The 24,448-nt window shown below is 35.0% G+C and overlaps 1 protein-coding gene across 1 annotated transcript in view; it reads left to right on the top strand.

Annotated features, from left to right (window-relative positions):
* The window catches only part of LOC127431505 (potassium voltage-gated channel subfamily H member 2-like), a 285,270-nt gene that overhangs the window by 1,887 nt on the left and 258,935 nt on the right, over positions 1-24,448 (top strand). The window contains exon 2 of the mRNA XM_051681945.1: positions 19,942-20,172. Coding sequence (XP_051537905.1) covers positions 19,942-20,172 — 231 coding nt within the window. The remainder of the gene's footprint in view (positions 1-19,941; positions 20,173-24,448) is intronic.

The following is a 24,448-nucleotide window of genomic DNA, read 5'->3' as shown; positions in this document are numbered from 1 at the left end:
TCCACTGTGGAACAATTGGACAGGTTTTTTTCTCATAATTGTACAACAGATGACAATCTGCCATTGATTACAATAATCATTTAGACTACTTGTGCTTTTGGTAATATCCTTGTGAATAATATTGGCATGTAATATTCCAATCCATTATTTAATGCTGATTTATTAATATTAAATGGGTGTTTATTACACAACGATTGACACCTTATTAAAAATCTATTATTCAGAATTCAAGGAACTGATCAAAGATCAGATATGAATGCATCATACTCTAACCATAAATCATCATTTATTGCTGTTAAAAATGTAATATGGAATTCATTGGTACTGAATGTATCACTAAAGTATCACTTTGTTTCTTGAAAGGGTTCCAAATGGTCATTGAATCAAGTCTTGTTTGCATCATTTGCTCAGATGTGACAGTAATCAATATGTTTTCACTTTCCATCATAACCTTACCACTACCCTTCCTCTTTTACGATGCCATTGACTTTCCCTTGTGTGCCCTAAATAATTTAGTACTATCCATCAAAACCCATGGCAAGGTTCTGAAAAGTGCTTTGATGGGACCGAAGAGCACGTACACTTCAAAAGTCTGTTTCAGTATGCGTGGTCATTGCATTGACATTTATAAAGCAGAAGTAATGTAAGTCAATAATAACGTGGTGTTTTTCATTTAGTGTTTCTCTCTGGATCATTTGAATTTGTTTATTTATAACCTTAAAGTCTGTGCGCACCTAGGACAGGTTTAAAAAAGATCACTACGTGCCTCCCATTGTGAACAACCATGTTTATGTTATCTCACCTGAATATAAAAAACTGAAAGTTTGAAAGCATTTTCTGTCCAGTGTTCAGTACAGGATGTCAGATGAGGACTATAACTACAACAAACAAAACCCCAGACTAAACTAAAATAACCCACAACTCAATTTAGAGCTGATATGTCTCTTTTCTATCTGAAATCTCTGGCACAGTCACTTTGGAGTCGCTGAACTGTCAGGTCAGTACTTAACCTGATTCCAAACAGTCATCTATAGAGCTGTGAGAACACGAGAGAATAACAGCATACACGAGCATCACTGTGGCAACTGCTAAAGAAGACTGAGACTGATTCCCCCGGGAGAACCTCCTACGAGAATGATTTAATCATTTCACACTTTGTCTGGCCATCTATCTATCTGTCTATCTGTCTATCTATCTATCTATCTATCTGTCTGTACGTCCATCCGTCCGTCCATCCATCTATCCATCTATCTATCTATCTATCTGTCTATCTGTCTGTCTATGTATCTATGTACCTATCTATATCTCTCTGTCTGTCTGTCATTCTATCTATCTGTCTTTCTGTACGTCCATCCGTCCGTCTGTCTATCTATCTATCTGTCTGTCTGTCTGTCCATCCGTCTATCTATCTATCTGTCTGTCCATCCGTCTATCTATCTATCTGTCTGTCTGTATGTCTATACGTCCATCCGTCCGTCCATCTATCTAGCTATCTATCTATCTGTCTGTACGTGCATCTGTCCGTCTATCTATCTGTCTGTCCATCTGTCTATCTATCTATCTATCTATCTATCTATCTATCTATCTATCTATCTATCTATCTATCTATCTGTCTGTCTGTCTGTCCATCTGTCTATATGTTCATCCGTCCATCCATCTATCTATCTGTCTGTCTGTCCATCCGTCTATCTATCTATCTATCTATCTATCTGTCTGTCTGTCTGTCCATCTGTCTATCTATCTATCTATCTATCTATCCATATGACACCGCAGAGACTCACAGCATGTGGAGACTCATGCTACTCTCCGCGATCCACGCACAACTTACCACACCCCCATTGAGAGCGAGAACCACTAATCGCGACCATGAGGAGGTTACCCCATGTGACTCTACCCTCCCTAGCAACCGGACCAATTTAGTTGCTTAGGAGACCTGGCTGGAGTCACTCAGCACTCCCTGGATTCGAACTTGCGACTCCAGGGGTGGTAGTCAGCGTCAATACTCACTGAGCTACCCAGGCCCCCATAAAATGTTTTATAACTATAAATATTGTAATAAGCAATTTTTTATATTAATGTAAAATTATAATATAAATGTTAAACAATGTAATTGTAAATATTGACGGCATCTAGCCACCTGTCTCCACCTTTGAAGTGTTCTGCATTTTTAAAGACTAAAGAGATAGACTGCATGTTACTTCATATTGGTATTGGCAAATTGGTATAGTGTAAATAACATAACATCAATAATTAAAATGGGAGGGCTACAAATGAACATTCAAAATTCAAAAAAGCAGCAGCTGCGGAGAGATAAAATATTTTTATCTTGCGTGGTGTGCGCTGCAATCAGTCATGCACAACAAAGCGGCAGGATTCTCGTGAACGATCTTGGAAAGCAGAGCCACTTAGACTGCCGCCTCCGTTTTGCCGCCTGCCACGTCTCTCTCATTGAAAATGAATAGGGAAAGCGCTGGGCCACGTCCCGTGTAAAACAATTAGACATAGTTCTCAGTTTCATTGATGTATCAATTTTGTCTCAGATGTTGCTCCTACAATACCTTAGGAGAAATAAAAATATATTCAAATAAAATCAAAATAATGTGACATGATGACATACAGCAAAAATATAGAGCTATAACATGAGCGAGGATAGCACAGCTCAGATTAATTTGTATACTGAGTTTGAGTTTGTGTATACTTTTCATCCATCTCTTCTTTGGCTCTCTTTTCTTTGTTATTCTTTCTACTGATCTTTCTACATATTTCTGTTCTTTCATCTCATTTTAATTTTATTACTGTAACAAAAGACCTTCTAGAAAACAATCATCAGTACAGAGTTTGAGGTGCAGAGCCACATTTCCACACCCGCACTGAACTTTGCTCAGCGTTAAGGTGGAGTATTTATAGTTTTCATCGCCTGCCTTCACTGTCACATCGTTGCTGAGTTGTCATTGTCTACTTCTGCCAGTATTCTGGGATGCTGAGTTGTTGCTATGCCCATCTCTTTCTTTTGCTGTTTCTCTCTCTCTCTCTCTCTCTCTCTCTGTGTAATGGAGAGCGGGTGAGATCACAGTCTTATCGGCACACATCAGGGGAGTTGGTGTGATTAAATTTCACCGTGGTACAGGTGTCCATTCTTCCTCGTTCTCTCTTTCTCTCTCTCTCTTTCTACCTCTTTGTCACCCGTTTCTTGTTCTTTAATACACAAAATTTAGAGCGGGACGTGTCCTAAACATGACAAGATGAGGGAGAACTTGTTATGAAGGGGTGTTAACTAGGATTGGGAACTGAGCATTTTTCCATTTTTTAACCCTTGTGCGACCTTAGGGACATTTTTGTCTTTTCCATTTTTATTTATTTTTTGATCATTTTGACTGTGTTAATGCCAGCGGCATACATTTTGCCAAAGGTTTGTATTTTTGGGGGAATTTTGATATTTCAACCTCAGTTCCTATAATATATCTATAATACACTGTGTACACAAAAGAGTTTCACTCATGACCTTCAGGACAAAAATGTCCCCATTGAAACACATTAAAATGGCAATATTTGATCCCAGTGCCATTAAAGCATAAAATCATGAATTCTATGATATTATGCTTTCATTCCGGAGCCCTGGCTTAAAAATTGACATTTTTAATACTTTTCACCAGATGGCACCATTTTTCTCATGTTTAGCCTATGGAGCAAATACAAGCTTTTTTCCTATTTTCTGTTTGCTGTATTATAGAGCACTGCAGGACAATTGAATAAATGATGCAGCAAAAATTGTGTGTGTGTTGATATGGATGTCAGAGTGTGTTTTGTATGTGTGTTTTGAGAAATGTGTGTGTGTGTGTGTTTGTGTGTAAAAAACAACGGTGGCATTATATAAACAAACTGGCATGCAAAGGGTTAAAATCCTGAAAATGAATGGATATTTAGTAGTTATGATCAGGACTGAAGTTGGTTAAAAAATTAACTAACAGAAAGTGGAAAATAATATAAATATATAATATTATTATGGCAGTTTTTTGACGCAGACACTTTTGTCCTCTAAGGACCTCCAAGTAACTTTATTTATTGACGCACAAGGGTTAAAAGAATAACTGTATGATTTTCATTACTTTCGGTTCCGTTAACGGTTCTCAAACGTGCATTCTTCTGCCAGTACAGATGGAAAAACGTGCTAACATACTCTGACTGTGTTTACTGCGCTACCATTCAGCAGCACTGCAACTCCGCTATTGAATCAGAAGCATTAACCACAGCGTGGCCAGTTTAGTCCAAATCTCGAACAAATGACTCCTTTGAATCGGTTCTTTTGAATCTACACAGCATGACCATTATAGCGTGATTCCCAAATGAATGACTCTTATGAGCCGGTTCTTTTGAAAATGTCATGCGAAATATACATCGTGACCAGTGTAGTCAACAATGCTTTCGATCGCTAATTGCTAAGTTAGAATTATTTGTTTAGTATTAGTTTTATTGTTTTGTGTAATTTGCTTTTGAATGTTACATAATGCAACACTGTCTTTGTATTAATAGTAGGAATGTTTCGATACGGGTACTGGTATCGGAATCAGGTCTGATACCGCGCTCATGTTCTTGTACTCGTGCTTGTAAAAATGCTCCGATATCAAAAACTGATACCATCTGTTGTACGAATGTCATTCTGTTAACATTCAGCTTACAAATTAAAATCACGTTATGTCCTAGTGTGATTATTAAACCACAAAGGCTGCAATTTAATTAGATAAATATATAGTTTGCATGTGCTGCACACTTAAATGTGAGTGTTTGTGAATGTATGGAGCCAGTGTTGTGCTGACATAAAGACACAAAGTGCTCAGAACTTTTAGAGATCCTTGGCTAACACACGGAAAACACCATCATGAGCATCGCACACTCTGATTGTAGCAGATGACAGCGAGCAGAGCGCTAATTCACTTTGTAGCGCAAGGCACATACAACATACATATTTATTTAATTAAATAGCATCGATTTGCAGTTTAATGATAACATTGGGTCATCTAGTCAACTGCTTTTCCGGAAGTGAGAAACTACAGTCAAAAACACACAGAAACGGAACGGGCTTCAAAATAAAAGCTTCTGCCAAAATAATAGCTCAATTTAAATGGAAATATATCACCACTGTATAGTTATGTAATATTAACTGTAATACTACTACTACTACTACTGATAAATAAATAGTAATAGTAGAATATTAAAACAATATCTCACATCTGTGATGCTCTGTTACTCAGAACTTTATTTAACAAAAATAACTCCAATGTTTTCATTTTGATTGTGATGTGAGGATCTGTATAAAAGCACTTAATTTCATAAACATTACAATTTTATGTTGAAAATTAATTGTTCTATTTACATTTGATTAACGTTTTAATTAATTAATTTGTTTAGACACCATTTTGATGATAACATTTAAATAAACTGTTGATATTAATTTCAGAAAAAATAAAACAAACAGGTACTGTTTGCGAGTACTGAAAAGGATGTATCGTACTTGTACTTGTTCTCAAAAAAATGGTATCGGGACATCCCTAATTAATAGACTTATCGTTCATAGTAAATAAATGATATTATTGTTATGTTTGCATCCATCAAGTTCCAAATAAAAAGAAAAAATAATCAAATGAGATGTAGAATTGTTAAAGTATTTAATTAGTAATAAAATAATTGTATTATATAAAAAATATTCATTACCACTTTATCACTAAAATATAAACCTTTTAGTTAAATTTCCAGCAAAAAAAACAAAAATATATTTTGATATTTTTCATACCACGGTAACCATTTTTTTTTTTGCTTTAAAATTACTCATACCATGATTGGCACTCATACAAATGACAACACAATAGTTGCATTCACACATACAGCCTTTTCCAGAAAATTTCCTACAATTTCCAGTTTAGAGGTCATGTGTGAGCACGACCCATTTGAAAATACTGGTAAATTTTGCTCTGGCAATTTTCCTTAATGCGAAGTTGTATCATTACCTATAAATTTCCTTATTGATCGTATGTGTGAACAGCACATTTGCTACATTTACCAGTAAAGGCAACTCAACAATTTTCCTGTAATTTACCAGGTTGCATGTGTGAACGGGGCTGATATCAGCTGTTTAGCTCCTTTGCCTGCGTTTGCATATGTATCTGCATATATGCACATACACTATATTGCCAAAAGTATTCGCTCACCCATCCAAATAATTGAATTCAGGTGTTCGAATCACTTCCATGGCCACAGGTGTATAAAATGAGGCACCTAGGCATGCAGACTGCTTCTACAAACATTTATGAAAGAATGGGCCGCTCTCAGGAGCTCAGTGAATTCCAGCATGGTACTGAGATAGGATGCCACCTGTACAACAAGTCCAGTTGTGAAATTTCCTCGCTACTAAATATTCCACAGTCAACTGTCAGTGGTATTATAACAAAGTGGAAGTGATTGGGAATGACAGCAACTCAGCCACGAAGTGGTAGGCCATGTAAAATGACAGAGCGGGGTCAGCGGATGCTGAGGCGCATAGTGCGCAGAGGTCACCAACTTTCAATCGCTACAGACCACCAAAGTTCATGTGGCCTTCAGATTAGCTCAAGAACAGTGCGTAGAGAGCTTCATGGAATGGGTTTCCATGGCCGAGCAGCTGCATCCAAGCCATACATCACCAAGTGCAATGCAAAGCGTCCGATGCAGTGGTGTAAAGCACACCGCCACTGGACTCTAGAGCAGTGGAGACGCGTTTTCTGGAGTGACGAATCACGCTTCTCCATCTGGCAATCTGATGGACGAGTCTGGGTTTGGAGGTTGCCAGGAGAACGGTACTTGTCTGACTGCATTGTGCCAACTGTGAAGTTTGGTGGAGGGGGGATTATGGTGTGGGGTTGTTTTTCAGGAGCTGGGCTTGGCCCCTTAGTTCCAGTGAAAGGAACTCTGAATGCTTCAGCATACCAAGAGATTTTGGACAATTCCATGCTCCCAACTATGCGGGAAAAGTTTGGGAATGGCCCCTTCCTGTTCCAACATGACTGCGCACCAGTGCACAAAGCAAGGTCCATAAAGACATGGATGAGCGAGTTTGGTGTGGAAGAACTTGACTGGCCTGCACAGAGTCCTGACCTCAACCCGATAGAGCACCTTTGGGATGAATTAGAGCGAAGACTGCGAGCGCCTTCTCGTCCAACATCAGTGTCTGACCTCACAAATGCGCTTCTGAAAGAATGGTCAAAAATTCCCATAAACACACTCCTAAACCTTGTGGAAAGCCTTCCCAGAAGAGTTGAAGCTGTTATAGCTGCAAAGGGTGGGCCGACGTCATATTAAACCCTATGGATTAAGAATGGGATGTCACTTAAGTTCATATGTGTCTAAAGGCAGATGAGCGAATACTTTTGGCAATATAGTGTATGGTTGTTGTATTTGTGTGAGCTTGTGTATAACAGTCTCTTGTACTAGTTTAACCACTTTTCTCAGTTTAGCATCTGTAAGACAAGCTGCCAAGAATTCAACACCTGAATAAAACCTTTAAACACACATACAATTAACTGGCTTCACTCTCCACCTTGTTAAAGCTGCACAAAGAGGATTTCCCATCTTCTTTCAGGTATTTCTCATTGCTAAATGCATTGTGCTGTTTTCTCAGGGTGGCTTCCTTATTTCTCAGAGATGAAAGAAAGAGATGAGTTCACTTTCCTCCATTTAACTGTTCTTGCCTCTCTTTGAGTCTGTTAGCGACACTGATCCGCCATGTGCGAGAGAAGCATTATAATCAGTCTTGACTTTGAAGTTTGAGTAAGATACATTTACATGGATAGTTCACCTAAAAATGTTAAATTATCGATCCATCAATCCATCCATGCCCTTGAAACTGTTATACTTCTTTACATTTCAGGTAAGGCTGGTTTAAAGTTTGTTTAGATGAACTTTCCTTTTCTAAAGTTTTGATTGATTGTGCTTTGGTTTTAATTAGCCCTCGACTCAAATGTGGTGGAGATTAGTGTAAACCTCCATTTGAAGAGACAGTTGAGAACTTAAGAGTGTTTAATTATAATGCTTCAAGGGTGTTTTCTCTTTTCATCCATTATTTCTCTCTCCATGCTTCGGTTTCCTTCAGTCAATCTTTCCTCCTTCTTCTGTGAAATGTCTTTTTTGGTCACAGTGCTGGTTCATTCTGGATAAAAGTTAGACACACTGTTCCCAAAACAAAGAATCATTGATGAGACCTCTTTAATATAAAATGTTTATCCTACTAGACAGCAATTAGATTAAATGGAGACACCATCACATGACACATTATCCTGCAATTTGTCAAAAGCTCTTCCTAAGGTTGTCTGCTGGAATGCCAGTTGTTTTTAAAACATCTATAGTCACCCAAAATATATCTACAGATGGAGAAGTGTGGTAGTCTTCAGCGACTTTAGTTGCCCATGGTCATAAATGGGTTAACTGCATCTACAGAAGTTACTCAAATGCTAAACACTGCCACCGAGGAGCATAAAGACCTTTTATCCTCCGCAGTGAAAGAAGCATCTCAGAGAGCAAACGTCACCTCTGTATTCCACACCTAAACTCTCACCTTTACAGCAAATCTCCCTGCTGACCCGTAAAGTGTCTGTCATTTACTCAAGACATTTGCTTCTGGCCTTTATCTCACGCCCTTCTGAAGGCGGTAAGATCCATCATCATGTAAATGCACTTTAAGGATAAATGAAGTTGACACGACTTCTACTGAGAGCAGCACAACTGCTGGAGGAGAGAAAAGTTTAATAGATTTCACCTCCGCTCAGTCAACACTATCAGTATCAGCTGTGGAGTCAGTCACTTCCTGTTAATGCCTTTTAGGATTTCCCCTCTATTCTGCAGTGTTGAGAAACATTTTCACAGATCTTTGGCTTTTTCTTTCCTTTGTCTTTTTCATTTTCCTTCCTTCCTTCCTCCATTCCTTCCTTTATCTGTCTTTTTTCCTCTGTCTTTTTCTTTCCTCCATCTTTCTTCCTTCCTTTATCTGTCCTTTTTCCTCTGTCTTTTTCTTTTCTCCAACTTTCTTCCTTTCTTTATCTGTTTTTTTCTTTCCTCTGTCTGTGTGTCTTCCTTCCTATATCTGTCTTTTTCTTTCCTCTCTTTTTCCCCTGGCTGTCTTCCTTCCTTCCTTATTTTATCTGTATTTTTCTTTCCTCTGTCTGTGTCTTCCTTCCTTCCTTCCTTCCTTCCTTTATCTGTCTTTTTTATTCCACTGTCTTCCTTCTTCCTTCCTTCCTGTCTGTCTTCCCTTCTTTCTTTCTTTCTTTCTTTCTTTCTTTCTTATCTTCTTTCTTTCCTCTTCTCTGCTACTGACTCAGTAGGTGTATGACACATTACTCCATGTTGTCCTTTTTATTAGGAATAAACATTCATCAGAACATTTTAGTGGTAAAGTTGTTTTGCTGTAAAGATTTTATTTGCTCAAAGGATTGTGTTACATCAAACAAAGAGCATGGCTTTATGAGTCAGTATGGTCTTCTTTACTGACTAGAATTTTTTTAAAGGTTCACTAGTAAAACAAAATGCAGCTTTTTGAAGTTAGTGGAAGTTCTAGTTCCTCTCAGAAAGAGGTTGTGGTTCAGTGTTAGATGGATGAGAGCTGTTTGTTATACAGATAAACCGCTCAGAGGGCACCGCAAGAGTTAAAAACTGCAGCATTGTGTGGTAATGGAAAGATGGGGAGATATGTTTGTTTCCATTATGTATTTGCCAGTAATGTGGCAGCTAATGGCTCATCTCAAATGGCTCTATTGTCTTTCTACATCCTGTATGTGTCCGCACGGCTCTATCTACTGAATATATTGAGATATATTGAGTGGAACAGTTTATGAACTGCAAATGTTGAATCGCTGAGGGAAAAGGGAACAGTAATGTAAATCTTTCCATAGGATTCCGTTGAATGTGTCTGATTGTTTGAGTTAAGTTAGGTGTTGGCCATCTCACAGTGATCATTTCTGTTCATTTAATTTACCCAAGGAACAAACTTTTTATGTTAGCTTGAAAAAGCCTTGTCTGACAGTTTAAAAAAAGTCGAAAAGCTTGGAGTTTCACAGATAGATAGACAGATTGATAGATAGATCTGATTAGATAGATAGCATGTTTAGAATGTAGCTAGTTGTTTCTGTCATTTAGCTAGGCATTGCTAGCATGTTGCTAGTTGTTGTTGGCATGTTTTAGCATATAGCTAGACATTGCTACCAAGTAGCATGGCATTTCTCATATATTTAGCATGTAGTTAGGCAATGATAGCATATTGCTAGCATGTTGAGCATGAAGCTAGGTGTTGCTAGTCATTGTTAGCATGTTTAACATGTAGCTAGTCAAAGCTAGCATGTTGCTAGTCAATGTTAGCATGTTTAACATGTAGGTAGGCAATGCTAGCATGTTGCTAGTCATTGTTAGCATGTTCAGCATGTAGCTAGGCAATGTTAGCATGTTGATAGTCATTGTTAGCATGTTTAACATGTAGCTAGTCAAAGCTAGCATGTTGCTAGTCAATGTTAGCATGTTTAACATGTAGGTAGGCAATGCTAGCATGTTGCTAGTCATTGTTAGCATGTTTAACATGTAGCTAGGCAATTCTAGCATGTTACTAGTCATTGTTAGCATGTTTAACATGTAGCTAGGCAATACTAGCATGTTGCTAGTCATTGTTAGCACGTTTAACATGTAGGTAAGCAATGCTAGCATGTAGTTAGTTATTGTTAACATATTTAGCATGTAGCTAGGTGTTGTTGGCACGATGCTAGGCATTGTTAGCATGATTTAACAGGAAGCAAGGTGTTGCTGGCATGTTGCTAGGCATTATTAGCATGTTTAACATGTAGCTAGGCAATGCTAGCATGTTGTTAGTCATTATTAGCATGTTTAGCATGTAGCTAGGCAATGCTAGCATGTTGCTAGTCATTGTTAGCATGTTTAACATGTAGCTAGGCATTACTAGCATGTTGCTAGGCATTGTTAGCATGTTTAGCATGCAGCTAGGCAATGCTAGCATGTTGCTAGCATGTTTTAGCATTTAGCTAGGCATTGCGAGCATGTTGCTACCATGTTGGTAGTCATTGTTAGCATATTACATATTAATAGTAATATACTGTATATTGAGTAAATTGCTAAAATCTTTAATACTATTACTATGTGACTCAAAATGATGGAGCAAGACACATGTCTAAAGCTGAATAATACAATTTTTATAGGGACAAAAACAGTTTTGTGGGTGGTTGGAAATATTTATGACCTGTACATTTTCTCAATTCATCTGATTCTGGACCCCCTGTGTGTGAGACAGATAGACAGATGGACTAAGAGAAGGACATCGACAAAGACAGATCGATTGTGTTGTGTCTCTGTATAGAACAGCTGCTAAAGGCTGTGAGGAACAGAACCTGCTGCTGGTGTGATTGTTTTAATGTTGCCTGAAGGAAAGTGTGAGAGCACATCAATACTGCTCGACTGCCGTACTAATTACCTAATGACCGCCACTGCAAGAGGAGACTAGCTGTTTTAAAGGGTTGTTGAGGCTTGTTGAGGAGAGGTGTGATATAACTTTTTTAAATCTTCTGACTCATGATTTTTAAAATGGACAGAAAAATCCCTTTAAGACTTCCATATGTAAATGACATCTGTTATGAGAACGCTGCTGGGTAACTTTTGTTCACAGACTGTAGAAATAATACAAAGAGAGTGACACATTTATCTCAGTGACACATTAACAACAAAAGTCCATTACTGATGGCGAGTGAAGTTTGAAGAGAGCTTCCAGGGACGCCGACTCTCCTTCACACGCTTCAGTCCTTGATGAAAATTTATCACTAATGGCTTTTGTGAGGACACCCTTATATGGGATGAAAATTACAAATATGTGAGGTTTCAACTTGAGCATGATGACTTGCAGGCACACTGAGGTGAGCCCATTATGGCTTCACGACAGATTAAATGCATTAAATGTAGTTTCAGCACAAAATACAAGCACCTGACATGCTATTATTATAAATTTAGTGCTTCCTTTTTTGGGAGATAATTTTTTTAAATCCATTCCACATACTTGCAAATCACTTTATTGTTAGTTATTTCTATGTGCATTCATTTTAGAAAATTGTTAATATGGACGAAATAAATAGAAACATTAAAAAAATAATGTCATAATAATAATATATAATGTCACAATGCAAAACAAACTATTTGGTCCTAAAATAGGCTTTATTTTCTTTATGGGTCAGTGACATGATGCTTATTTATTCTTTTGTTCAGATCTATTTAGTTAAAAAAAATAATAATAAAAAAAACATTAATACCCTATACACCTCTGCTATGATGAACATGTTTACAATTTCTGAGTTCAAAGTAGCTTTAATTTATTTATTTATTTTATTTTTTATTCTAGGGCTTGAAGTAAAAAATGTCTAAGTGGTGTAATCATTCAGAGACAGTAAAATAAATAAATGTAAATGCTGAAATTCTTGAAAAAGAAATGTTGGTATTTTGGAATTATTATAATTTATTTAAATATTGTTTTAAATATTATTTAATATTTAATAAAACATTTCTCCACCAAATAAAAAATTACTGTTAAGCCTTTAGACAATTAGCCAATAAGCTTCTGATAGGAGGTGTACTGAATTGGAGATGTACCTGTGGATGTATTTTAAGGCCTACCTTCAAACTCAGTGCCTCTTTGCTTGACATCATGGGAAAATCAAAAGAAATCAGCTAAGACCTCAGAAAATTTTTTTGGACCTCCACAAGTCTGGTTCATCCTTGGGAGCAATTTTCAAACGCCTGAAGGTACCACGTTCATCTGTACAAACAATAGTACACAAGTATAAACACCGTGGGACCATACAGCCATCATACCTTTCAGGAAGGAAATGCATCTGTCTCCTAGAGATGAACGTAGTTTGGTACGAAAAGTGCAAATCAATCCCAGAACAACAGCAAAGGACCTTGTGAAGATGCTGGAGGAAACAGATAGACAAGTATCTATATCCACAGTAAAACGAATCCTATATCGACATAACCTGAAAGGCTGCTCAGCAAGGAAGAAGCCACTGCTCCAAAACTGCCATAAAAAGCCAGACTACAGTTTGCAAAAATTAAACTGTTTGGCCATAATGAACATTGTTATGTTTGGAGGAAAAAGGGTGAGGCTTGCAAGCCATCACAAAGCCCTGACCTCTGTCCGATAGAAAATTTGTGGGCAGAAATGAAAAAGCATGTGCGAGCAAGGAGGCCTACAAACCTGACTCAGTTACACCAGTTCTGTCTGGAGGAATGGGCCAAAATTCCAGCAACTTATTGTGAGAAGCTTGTGGAAGGTTACCCAAAACATTTGACCCAAGTTAAACAATTTAAAGGTAATGCTACCAAATACTAACAAAGTGTATATAAACTTCTGACCCACTGAGAATGTGATGAAAGAAATAAAAGCTGAAATAATTCAATTTCTCTACAATTATTCTGACATTTCACATTCTTAAAATAAAGTATTTATCCTAACTGACCTAAGACAGGGAATGTTTTCTACGATTAAATGTCAGGAATTGTGAAAAACTGAGTTTAAATGTATTTGGCTAAGGTGTATGTAAACTTCTGACTTCAACTGTATATATATATATATATATATATATATATATATATATATATATATATATATATATATAAAAACTCAGCAAAAAAAGAAACGTCCCTTTTTCAGGACACTGTATTTGAAAGATAATTTTGTAAAAATCCAAATAACTTTACAGATCTTTATTGTAAAGGGTTTAAACAATGTTTTCCATGCTTGTTCAATGAACCATAAACAATTAATGAACATGCACCTGTGGAACGGTCGTTAAGACATTAACAGCTTACAGACGGTAGACAATTAAGGTTTCAGTTATAAAAACTTTGGACACTAAAGAGACCTTTCTACTGACTCTGAAAAACACCAAAAGAAAGATGCCCAGGGTCCCTGCTCATCTGCGTGAATGTGCCTTAGGCATGCTGCATGGAGGCATGAGGACTGCAGATGTGGCCAGGGCAATAAATTGCAATGTCGGTACTGTGAGACGCCTAAGACAGCGCTACAGGGAGACAGGAAGGACAGCTGATCGTCCTCGCAGTGGCAGACCACGTGTAACAACACCTGTACAGGATTGGTACATCCGTATATCACACCTGCGGGACAGGTACAGGATGGCAACAACAACTGCCCGAGTTACACCAGGAATGCTCAATCCCTCCATCAGTGCTCAGACTGTCCGCAATAGGCTGAGAGAGGCTGGACTGAGGGCTTGTAGGCCTGTTGTAGGGCAGGTCCTTACCAGACATCACCGGCAACAACGTCGCCTATGGGCACAAACCCACCATCGCTAGACCAGACAGGACTGGCAAAAAGTGCTCTTCACCGATGGGTTGCAGTTTTGTCTCACCAGGGGTGATGGTCGGACTCGCGTTTATCATCGAAGGAATGAGCGTTACACCGAGGCCTGTACTCTGGAGCGGGATCAATTTGGAGGTGGAGGGTCCGTCATGATCTGGGGTGGTGTGTCACAGCATCATCGGACTGAGCTAGTTGTCATTGCAGGCAATCTCAACACTGTGCATTACAGGGAAGACATCCTCCTCCCTCAAGTGGACCCTTCCTGCAGGCTCATCCTGACATGACCCTCCAGCATGACGATGCCACCAGCCATACTGCTCATTCTGTGCGTGATTTCCTGCAAGACAGGAATGTCAGTGTTCTGCCATGGCCAGAGAAGAGCCCGGATCTCAATCCCATTGAGCACGTCTGGGACCTGTTGGATCGGAGGGTGAGGGCTAGGGCCATTCCCCCCAGAAATGTCCGGGAACTTGCAAGTGCCTTGGTGGAAGAGTGGCGTAACATCTCACAGCAATAACTGGCAAATCTGGTGCAGTCAATGAGACAATTTTTTTAAATTAATAATTTATTTATATAATTACTAACATGCAAGGAATGTATTTTGATACCTTTTACACCACTTACCATTTTAGTTATTATTTTTGAATGATTAAATTATTCAGTTATTTTATTTTTTTATTTATTTAAAAAAAAAATGCTATAAATGTTATTAAAATTTTTTTTTTACTACAAAATGTTTCAAAAGCTAGATTTGTAAAAGATTTATCATTTTTATCACCGCGGTCAAACTTATTTTTCAATGACCCTTATGCAAAATATAATATATTTTCGTAAGGGTGATTTATGACATTTGAGCATTTCTTGACAGTGTTTGTGAGATTCACCCTAGAATATCTACGTACCTCTCACTTCCACATAGACTGAACTTCATTAAAATAAATCATTAGTGTTAACTTTTGAATGAAATTTAACTCCACAGGGGTTAATTTATCATTGCTGACTTCACTTTCACATGAAAAGTCTCTCCATTTCCCAATGTTGGCCTTTGGTTTCTTTGAGTTCTCCAGAATATTATGAAAGTGAGACTGCAGAACTCATGTGTTCCTTCAGCAGGAGTCATTCATCAGACTCTTATTGATGTGGCTCTTCAGTCCTGTGAACTTCAGCTAATGATTTAAATGCTTGGCTCAAGTTCCTGTGTGTGGAGTAGACAGAGGGGGTCGTGTGAAGGTCAGCGTGTGTGTCCGCCACATACTGTATATGGTACACCTGTCATAGCGATGAAGTGTTTACTGTATGGACATGTTTTGGTGGAGTCTTTCAGCGTTAAGCCTCATGTTTGATGTATAGCAGAAGCTGGAGCGGTAGAGCAGCTGTTCTGAAGTTTATGACTCAGGAACTGAATTTCTGAACTGGACAATTTCCCACAACACGCTTTTAGTCACATTGTTTTTGCTGTTTACACTAAAAGACAAAAACACAATGCAACTGATGAAATCTAATCCACAAACGAATTACTCTTTTGAGTCAGTTCTTGTAATGAACCAAAAACACTCATAAACTCACAAGTTATTGGTTTGAATCAGTTTAACAAATTAATCAATGAAGCGGTGAGATAATTTATATCAGACACACTGACTAGATGTTAAGTATATATAAAAAAAGAGTTTTGTTGTAACAAGTGACGTTTAAAAAAAAAGCCTTAAAATGAAAAAAAAAGTTTGATTTTGATTTTGTTTTAAAAACAAAATGAAGTTCATAGAAATGTAATCTTTGTGTCAAATTTGGTTTCATAAATTTTAGAAAAATGTATGCCATTTTCTAAAAAAATATTATTTATAACAAACATTTTTATTTAAAATGTCATGTGGTGTAACCATGAAGTTAAACATATAATTATATTATATTCAAATATTTTCCTTGTATATTAACTTTATAATTAATTTCAAAACATTTTCCAAACATATTTTTCAAGGTAAAACATATTTTTACAAATATCAGTAATTTTTGAGTCAAGATTATCTAGAAGTTTTCTCAGGGTTACACCAAATGACCGAAACAAAATGTGCCTTTTCATAAAAATGTCAAAATATCTGATATATTTTTTTAAACATAAGGATCTAAAGGCATCCTCTCTGTTTTCCTGTCATATAACAACATAATGGCTACCTACATATTGGTTACACCACCTGACTTTCATTTTGTGGACAAACGTTTTTCAAATATAAAAAAAATATTTTAAAACAAATAAGTTTCACTGCTTATTTTTTTTAAATTAAAAAATACTTATAAGATTATTCCAAAATACTTATAACAAAAAACTTTTTTCAAGAATTTCAGCTTTCATGAGAATTCATAAGATTTCATTTACTGTCCACGAACGGTTACACCACATGACATTTTTTACTTTAAGCCCCCCCCCCAAAAAAACAATTTTTTAAAAAAAATTAAAACCTAAATGTTATATTACATTACATTATTATAATATAATGTAAAATAATATATGTATTATAAATACAACAACAACAACAACAATAATAATAATAATAATAATTATATATATATATATATATATATATATATGTATATATAATGGGGGGCCAAACAGGACATATTTATATAAAATCTGAATATATAGTTGTAAATGATGAATATATATAAATCTAAAATCTGAATATATAGTTTTATATAGTTGTAAATCTGAATATATATAAATATAAATCTGAATATATAATTGTAAATTATGAATATATATAAATATATATCTGAATATATAGTTGTAAATCTGAATATATATAAATATAAATCTGAATATATAATTGTAAATTATGAATATATATAAATATATATTTGAATATATAGTTGTAAATCTGAATATATAGTTTTATATAGTTGTAAATCTGAATATATAAATATAAATCTGAATATATAATTGTAAATTATGAATATAAATAAATATATATCTGAATATATAGTTGTAAATCTGAATATATAAATATAAATCTGAATATATAGTTTTATATAGTTGTAAATCTGAATATATAAATATAAATCTGAATATATAGGTGTAAATTATGAATATATATAAATATATATCTGAATATATAGTTGTAAATCTGAATATATAAATATAAATCTGAATATATAGTTGTAAATCTGAATATATATAAATATAAATCTGAATATATAATTGTAAATTATGAATATATATAAATATATATTTGAATATATAGTTGTAAATCTGAATATATAGTTTTATATAGTTGTAAATCTGAATATATAAATATAAATCTGAATATATAATTGTAAATTATGAATATAAATAAATATATATCTGAATATATAGTTGTAAATCTGAATATATAAATATAAATCTGAATATATAGTTTTATATAGTTGTAAATCTGAATATATAAATATAAATCTGAATATATAGTTGTAAATTATGAATATATATAAATATATATCTGAATATATAGTTGTAAATCTGAATATATAAATATTAATCTGAATATATAGTTGTAAATGATGAATATATATAAATATAAATCTGAATATATAGTTTTATATAGTTGTAAATCTGAATATATAGTTTTATATAGTTGTAAATCTGAATATATAGTTATAAATCTGAATATATAAATATAAATCTGAATTATTGGTTTTATATAGTTGTAAATCTGAATATATATATAAATATAAATCTGAATATATAATTGTAAATTATGAATATAAATAAATATATATCTGAATATACAGTTGTAAATCTGAATATATAAATATAAATCTGAATATATAATTGTAAATTATGAATATATATAAATATATATCTGAATATATAGTTGTAAATCTGAGTATATAAATATAAATCTGAATATATAGTTTTATATAGTTGTAAATCTGAATATATAGTTGTAAATCTGAATATATAAATATGAATCTGAATATATAGTTGTAAATTATGAATATATATAAATATATATCTGAATATATAGTTGTAAATCTGAATATATAAATATAAATCTGAATATATAGTTTTATATAGTTGTAAATCTGAATATATAGTTGTAAATCTGAATATATAAATATGAATCTGAATATATAGTTGTAAATTATGAATATATATAAATATATATCTGAATATATAGTTATAAATCAGAATATCCAGTTATAAATCTGAATATATAGTTGTAAATCTGAATATATAAATATAAATCTGAATATATAGTTATAAATCAGAATATCCAGTTATAAATCTGAATATATAAATATAAATCTGAATATATAGTTTTATATAGTTGTAAATCTGAATATATAGTTGTAAATCTGAATATATAAATATAAATCTGAATATATAGTTGTAAATGATGAATATATATAAATATAAATCTGAATATATAGTTTTATATAGTTGTAAATCTGAATATATATAAATATATATCTGAATATATAATTGTAAATCTGAATATATAAATATAAATCTGAATATATAATTGTAAATTATGAATATATATAAATATATATCTGAATATATAGTTGTAAATCTGAATATATAAATATAAATCTGAATATATAGTTTTATATAGTTGTAAATCTGAATATATAAATATAAATCTGAATATATAGTTGTAAATTATGAATATATATAAATATATATCTGAATATATAATTGTAAATTATGAATATATATAAATATATATCTGAATATATAGTTGTAAATCTGAATATTTAAATATAAATCTGAATATATAAATATACTGTAAATCTGAATACATAGCTGTAAGTCTGTAAGTCTATATATTTAATTTTATATTTATATATTCGGATTTACAACTATATATTCAGATTTACAACTATATAAAACTATATATTCAGGATTTACAAGTATATATTCAGATTTATAACTATATATTCAGATTACATTTATATATTCAGAATTACAACTATATATTCAGGATTTACAAGTATATATTCGGAATTATAAGTATATATTCAGATTTTATATAATTATTTCCTGTTTGGCCCCCCATAATATATATATATATATATATATATTTATTTTTTTATTTATAATACAAATATTATTTTACATTATAATAATGTAATGTAATATAACATTTAGATTTCTTTTTTATTATTATTATTTTCATAATAATGCTGGATATAAAAGCAATGGTTTCTGCTTACATTTTCCATCATGATTTTCAGGCTTTTTTCTGTTTCGGCCAAAAACCGAAAATAGCATTAAATACAATTTTTGGCCAAAGTTTTTCGGCAGCCGAAATTTCGGTGTATCTCTAAAATGAACTGTGGTTGGTTACTTTATATGGCAGTCAGGTGGTCACTTCCTGTCTAAGTAGGCGGCTCATGGCCAAAAAGAGCTGCAAAGTGGCGATGTAACTGGTCAACAACTTATTTAATTTATTTACAATTAATACATCAAATACAAGAAATTATATTATTTTTACATCCAAAGTTTACATCCAGATGATATATTAATTATCCAAAACATACTCAGAGTTCTCCCACTTGTTATTTTGTCTCTCTCACAGGTCGAAAATTCATCATAGCCAATGCACGGGTGGAGAACTGCGCCATCATCTTCTGCAATGACGGCTTCTGTCACATGTGTGGCTACACACGTGCCGAGATCATGCAGAAGCCGTGCACCTGCAACTTCCTGTATGGTCCGCGCACCAAGAGACTGGCCATCGCACAGATGGCGCAAGCGCTGCTGGGGTCGGAAGAGAGGAAGGTGGAGATTGCGCTCTACAGGAAGGACGGTAGGACAAACCTTATTAAATCTCAGGAAGTGTACGCTTCATTAGACGCTACATGGAGGAGCTGTTTGATTGCTTGTGTTCGTTTTGCTCTGGAAACATACATCAGCATTTTTGTTAGAAGTTGTTTGCTTTTGCTAGTTTAGATTTGTTTTGTTTTTCATAGTTGGGCGTGATTACCTCCAACTGTTGTAGCTCAACGGGGTTCTGCTCTTGGCCAACAGCCATGCATCCACAAGGATTTTTTCTCTGGTTTCATGAAATAATGTCCCAAAGATCATTATCTAGAGAGAGAGAGAGAAAGAGTTACAGAGGAGGTTGTCGGCAGATGTTTGCAGTGATTGCACAGCAGCAGCAGCAGCAATCATAGTTTCCACTGTTTATATTTTCAGCTGTGTGTTTGCAGATCATCTTGTACCAGCACCATCCTGAACTGTGCTGACTAAGAACACTTGCATACCTTTGACGTCATACCCTTTAATGTTTACTAAATGTCATGTGATCGAAAGGTAGATGGCAAAGCTTTCTCTTAATTAATTTGATACACATCTTTTAGCTCTTTTCAGTCTTTTGATGATATATTTGAGTGCCGTATTGGCACTTAAATAGCTTTAAAGGGTGATTGTTTTTGCAGAGGAAGCATCTTTAACCCTACGAGATCCAACGATTGGTACAGAGAAGAAAAAATTCTCCTCCTTGGGCCATTGGTTATACAAATAATGATTTATGCATGTTTTGTTTTGGGGTGAATTTTGGAAAAATAATTTGCAATTGCAACGCTGGGCATTTAGTGTTGCAAAATGTCACCGCTGTTTTTTTAGACAGTACATGAATGTTCTGAATTCACTTTTTAATTAAACATAAATGTATATGAAAAAAAAGTATTACAAACAGTTTGACATTTTATATATCATGAATACCATAAAACAAAGATTTTTTTTTTAATGACGGAACAGCACAGAAAACAGCTGAAAATCATTTGGAATAGTTTATTTATGATTTACTGAATAGGCTTCATTGTGTATGTGTGTGTATATATATATATATATTTATTTTTTTTTTTTCTCCCTGTTTTCTCCCCAATTTGGAATGCCCAATTCCCAATGCGCTCTAAGTCCTCGTGGTGGCGTAGTGAATCGCCTCAATCCGGGTGGCAGAGGATGAATATTGAGACCATCAATCCGCGCAGCTTATCACGTGGCTTGTTGAGCATGTTACCACGGAGACATAGCGTGTGTGGAGGCTTCACGCTATTCAGCATCCATGCACAACTCACCACGCGCCCCACCGAGATTGAACTGCATTATAGCGACCACGAGGATGTTAGCCTATGTGACTCTACCCTCCCTAGCAACCAGGCCAATTTGGTTGCTTAGGAGACCTGGCTGGAGTCACTCAGCACAGAAATAAAAAAACTGATACTTTTAATAAACTTTTATATTTTCAGGGGATATAATCCTTTTTTAATTTGTAAGCATAAGATTAGTGCTGTCGGTCGATTAATATTTTTAATCATGATTAATCACATATTTTATTTTTGTAGTTAATCATGATTAACTGCAGATTTTGAAAGTGCTGAAATTTGACACTATATATACCTTTTCCTGTCACAATGCATTTATTTCCATCTTTGGATAGAAAACAAAACATTATGTAACAATATTATGTTTTATTAACATTTTCCAAACAAAGTCTTTAACAGTATAAAGATAGAAATGCCCTAAAATAGCACCAATTCAAGTAACAAAAACATTTCCCAAAGTCTAACTGGGAGTTTGACTAATTGAAAGAACTAGTCTCCACATACTGTAGGTTGCATATTCATAATCACTCTGTGCGGACACATTACAAAGGTTCTGACCTTCCAACAAGTGTTTTTTGCTGGTTTATGCTTTATTTTATTCTATTTTTTTATTTTCTATTTTTTTATTTTCTCTCCAATTTGGAATGCCCAATTCCCAATGCGCTCTAAGTCCTCGTGGTGGCGTAGTGACTCTCCTCAATCCGGGTGGCGGAGGACGAATCTCAGTTGCCTCCGCGTCTGAGACCGTCAATCTGTGCATCTTATCACGTGGCTTGTTGAGCGCGTTACCATGGAGACATAGCGCGTGTGCAGACTCCACGTTATACTCCGCAGCATCCACGCACAACTCACCACGTGCCCCACTGAGAGCGAGAACTACTTTATAGCGACCACGAGGAGGTTACCCCATGTGACTCTACCCTCCCTAGCAACCGGGCCAATTTGGTTGCTTAGGAGACCTGGCTGGAGTCACTCAGCACACCCTGGATTTGAATTCGTGACTCCAGGTGTGGTAGTCAGCGTCAATACTCGCTGAGCTAACCAGGCCCCCTGGTTTATGCTTTATTAATGATAAAAGCGTTAATCGCGATTAAGAAAAATTAATGCATTAAGCTTTTTAAATTAATCACATGTGCTAACACTTCTGTAATTCTGACAGCTCTAAATAATGTTAAAGGTCAAATACTTGAAACAATTGCTAAATTTGATGCAGTTGTGTCAACAATAGCTTTTTTAGACTGCTATGACAGTTAATATGCTATTTATTCCCGCCAAATCCATTGTTGTGATACAGTTCAGATGTCAGCTACTGTTATGTGTTGTTCTTACCCATATTTAATGGATATTAGATAGTATTTAATTGCTTAAAACAAACATTGCAATATGAGAATAAACAGGGGTTTGAACGATTCATTGAAACTAAATACTGATTTGCACAAATTAATCAAAACTGTGAATTTGGCAGTAGTACGTCGAAAGTTTTGCTGCTGAAATTGGTCAGTGCTAACAGAAATTCAAATCACTGTCCCCAGTGGCTGAAGCTGGAAGTGTTGTTAAACGTAAAGGGCACCTGAGAGCTTCAGTTTCCTGGAGGAATGTCCACAGGGTGGCGCCAAAAGCGAGTCATATTTTCTGTTGTAAATGATGTAAAACAGTCAATGGGAATGCATATTTTATCAATTCTACCCACAAACCCAAACCCCAACCCTAAACCTAAATATCAGTGGAGTAAAAATATCATTTTAGAGTGAAAATGTGATCTCCAAATCACGCTAAGCATTGTTTTTGTGGACGTAATTACTTTGTGGTTCCCATCGGATCAGAACCAGTGTCTTGGATGTTGCTAGAGGGAAAGCGTTCGTGCCTGAATTGATGTGTCGAGTCATTTTACACAGTCAGCTGCAATACTTTTCTTATCACTGTTAGCTACAGTTACAAACACAGTCTAATTTTACATTCTACTTGATTTAACACAGGTATTAATTAATGTATTAATCAACGAGAGACATTTAGTCACATGAGGGCATACATAACTCTGTTTTGTTTTTGTTACATTGAGTTGAGCAGGGAGTCCCCTTTGTTTTCTTCTGTTTGCTATTGACTCGGCTGGTATTGGCGTCATCTATCCAAAACACACACACACACACACGCACACTCATATATCACACTTTTAATTCAACAGTCCTTCCTTGTACAAACACACACACAAACACACACACACACACACACACACACACACTTGCATCCACCCACACAGACAAACAGAATCTAGAATCAGGCCTTGATGACGACACACACTTTGACTCTCATGTATAATTCAGGTGGAAAAACTACGCCGCTCCAGAAATGGGGATTCCAATTTTCCCTTCATGAGCTTCAAGGAACTGTAGGAGGAGAGAAACGGGGGAGGAGGGAAACTCTTTCTTTCCTCTTCTCGTTTTCATGCCAGTAAGTCCATTTATCTGGCGGGCATTGCACTGGCATCAGCCTTCATAATGATGTATTGCCCTTTCCTACTCTCTATTGTCCATTGCAGTAGAATCAATCACTTTGAGTTTTAAACTCAACTCGGTTTGCATTACCTGTGATACTCAGAGAGAAAGTGAGAGAAGCTAACACGAGAAATGCTGCCGGGTTTAAGAAGAGCACAACCTGTGTCTAAAAATAACACTCGCCAAGTACCAAATGTGAGTAAAAATGGGCTTTACCAGTTTGTCGTGACTTGCGCATCTTCTTATAACTTTTTCCTCAGTTGAAAGTGCAGCTTAATTTATTTGAGGTTTTGGGATGCCTATATCCGACAAAATATTGCAAGGAATATGCAAAAAAAGAAAAAAGAAAAAAGGCTAAATAATTCATAATAATATAAAAAAAAAAAAATATATATATATATATATATATATATTTTTTTTTTTTTTATATTATTATATATATATATATATATATATAAACAATTAAAAATATATTTTTTAATGT

The sequence above is a fragment of the Myxocyprinus asiaticus genome, chromosome 41, assembly GCF_019703515.2.
Source record: "Myxocyprinus asiaticus isolate MX2 ecotype Aquarium Trade chromosome 41, UBuf_Myxa_2, whole genome shotgun sequence".
Taxonomy (NCBI): Eukaryota; Metazoa; Chordata; class Actinopteri; order Cypriniformes; family Catostomidae; genus Myxocyprinus; species Myxocyprinus asiaticus.
The sequence above is the reverse complement of the archived record's forward strand: the minus strand, read 5'-3'. Positions and strand labels throughout refer to the sequence as shown.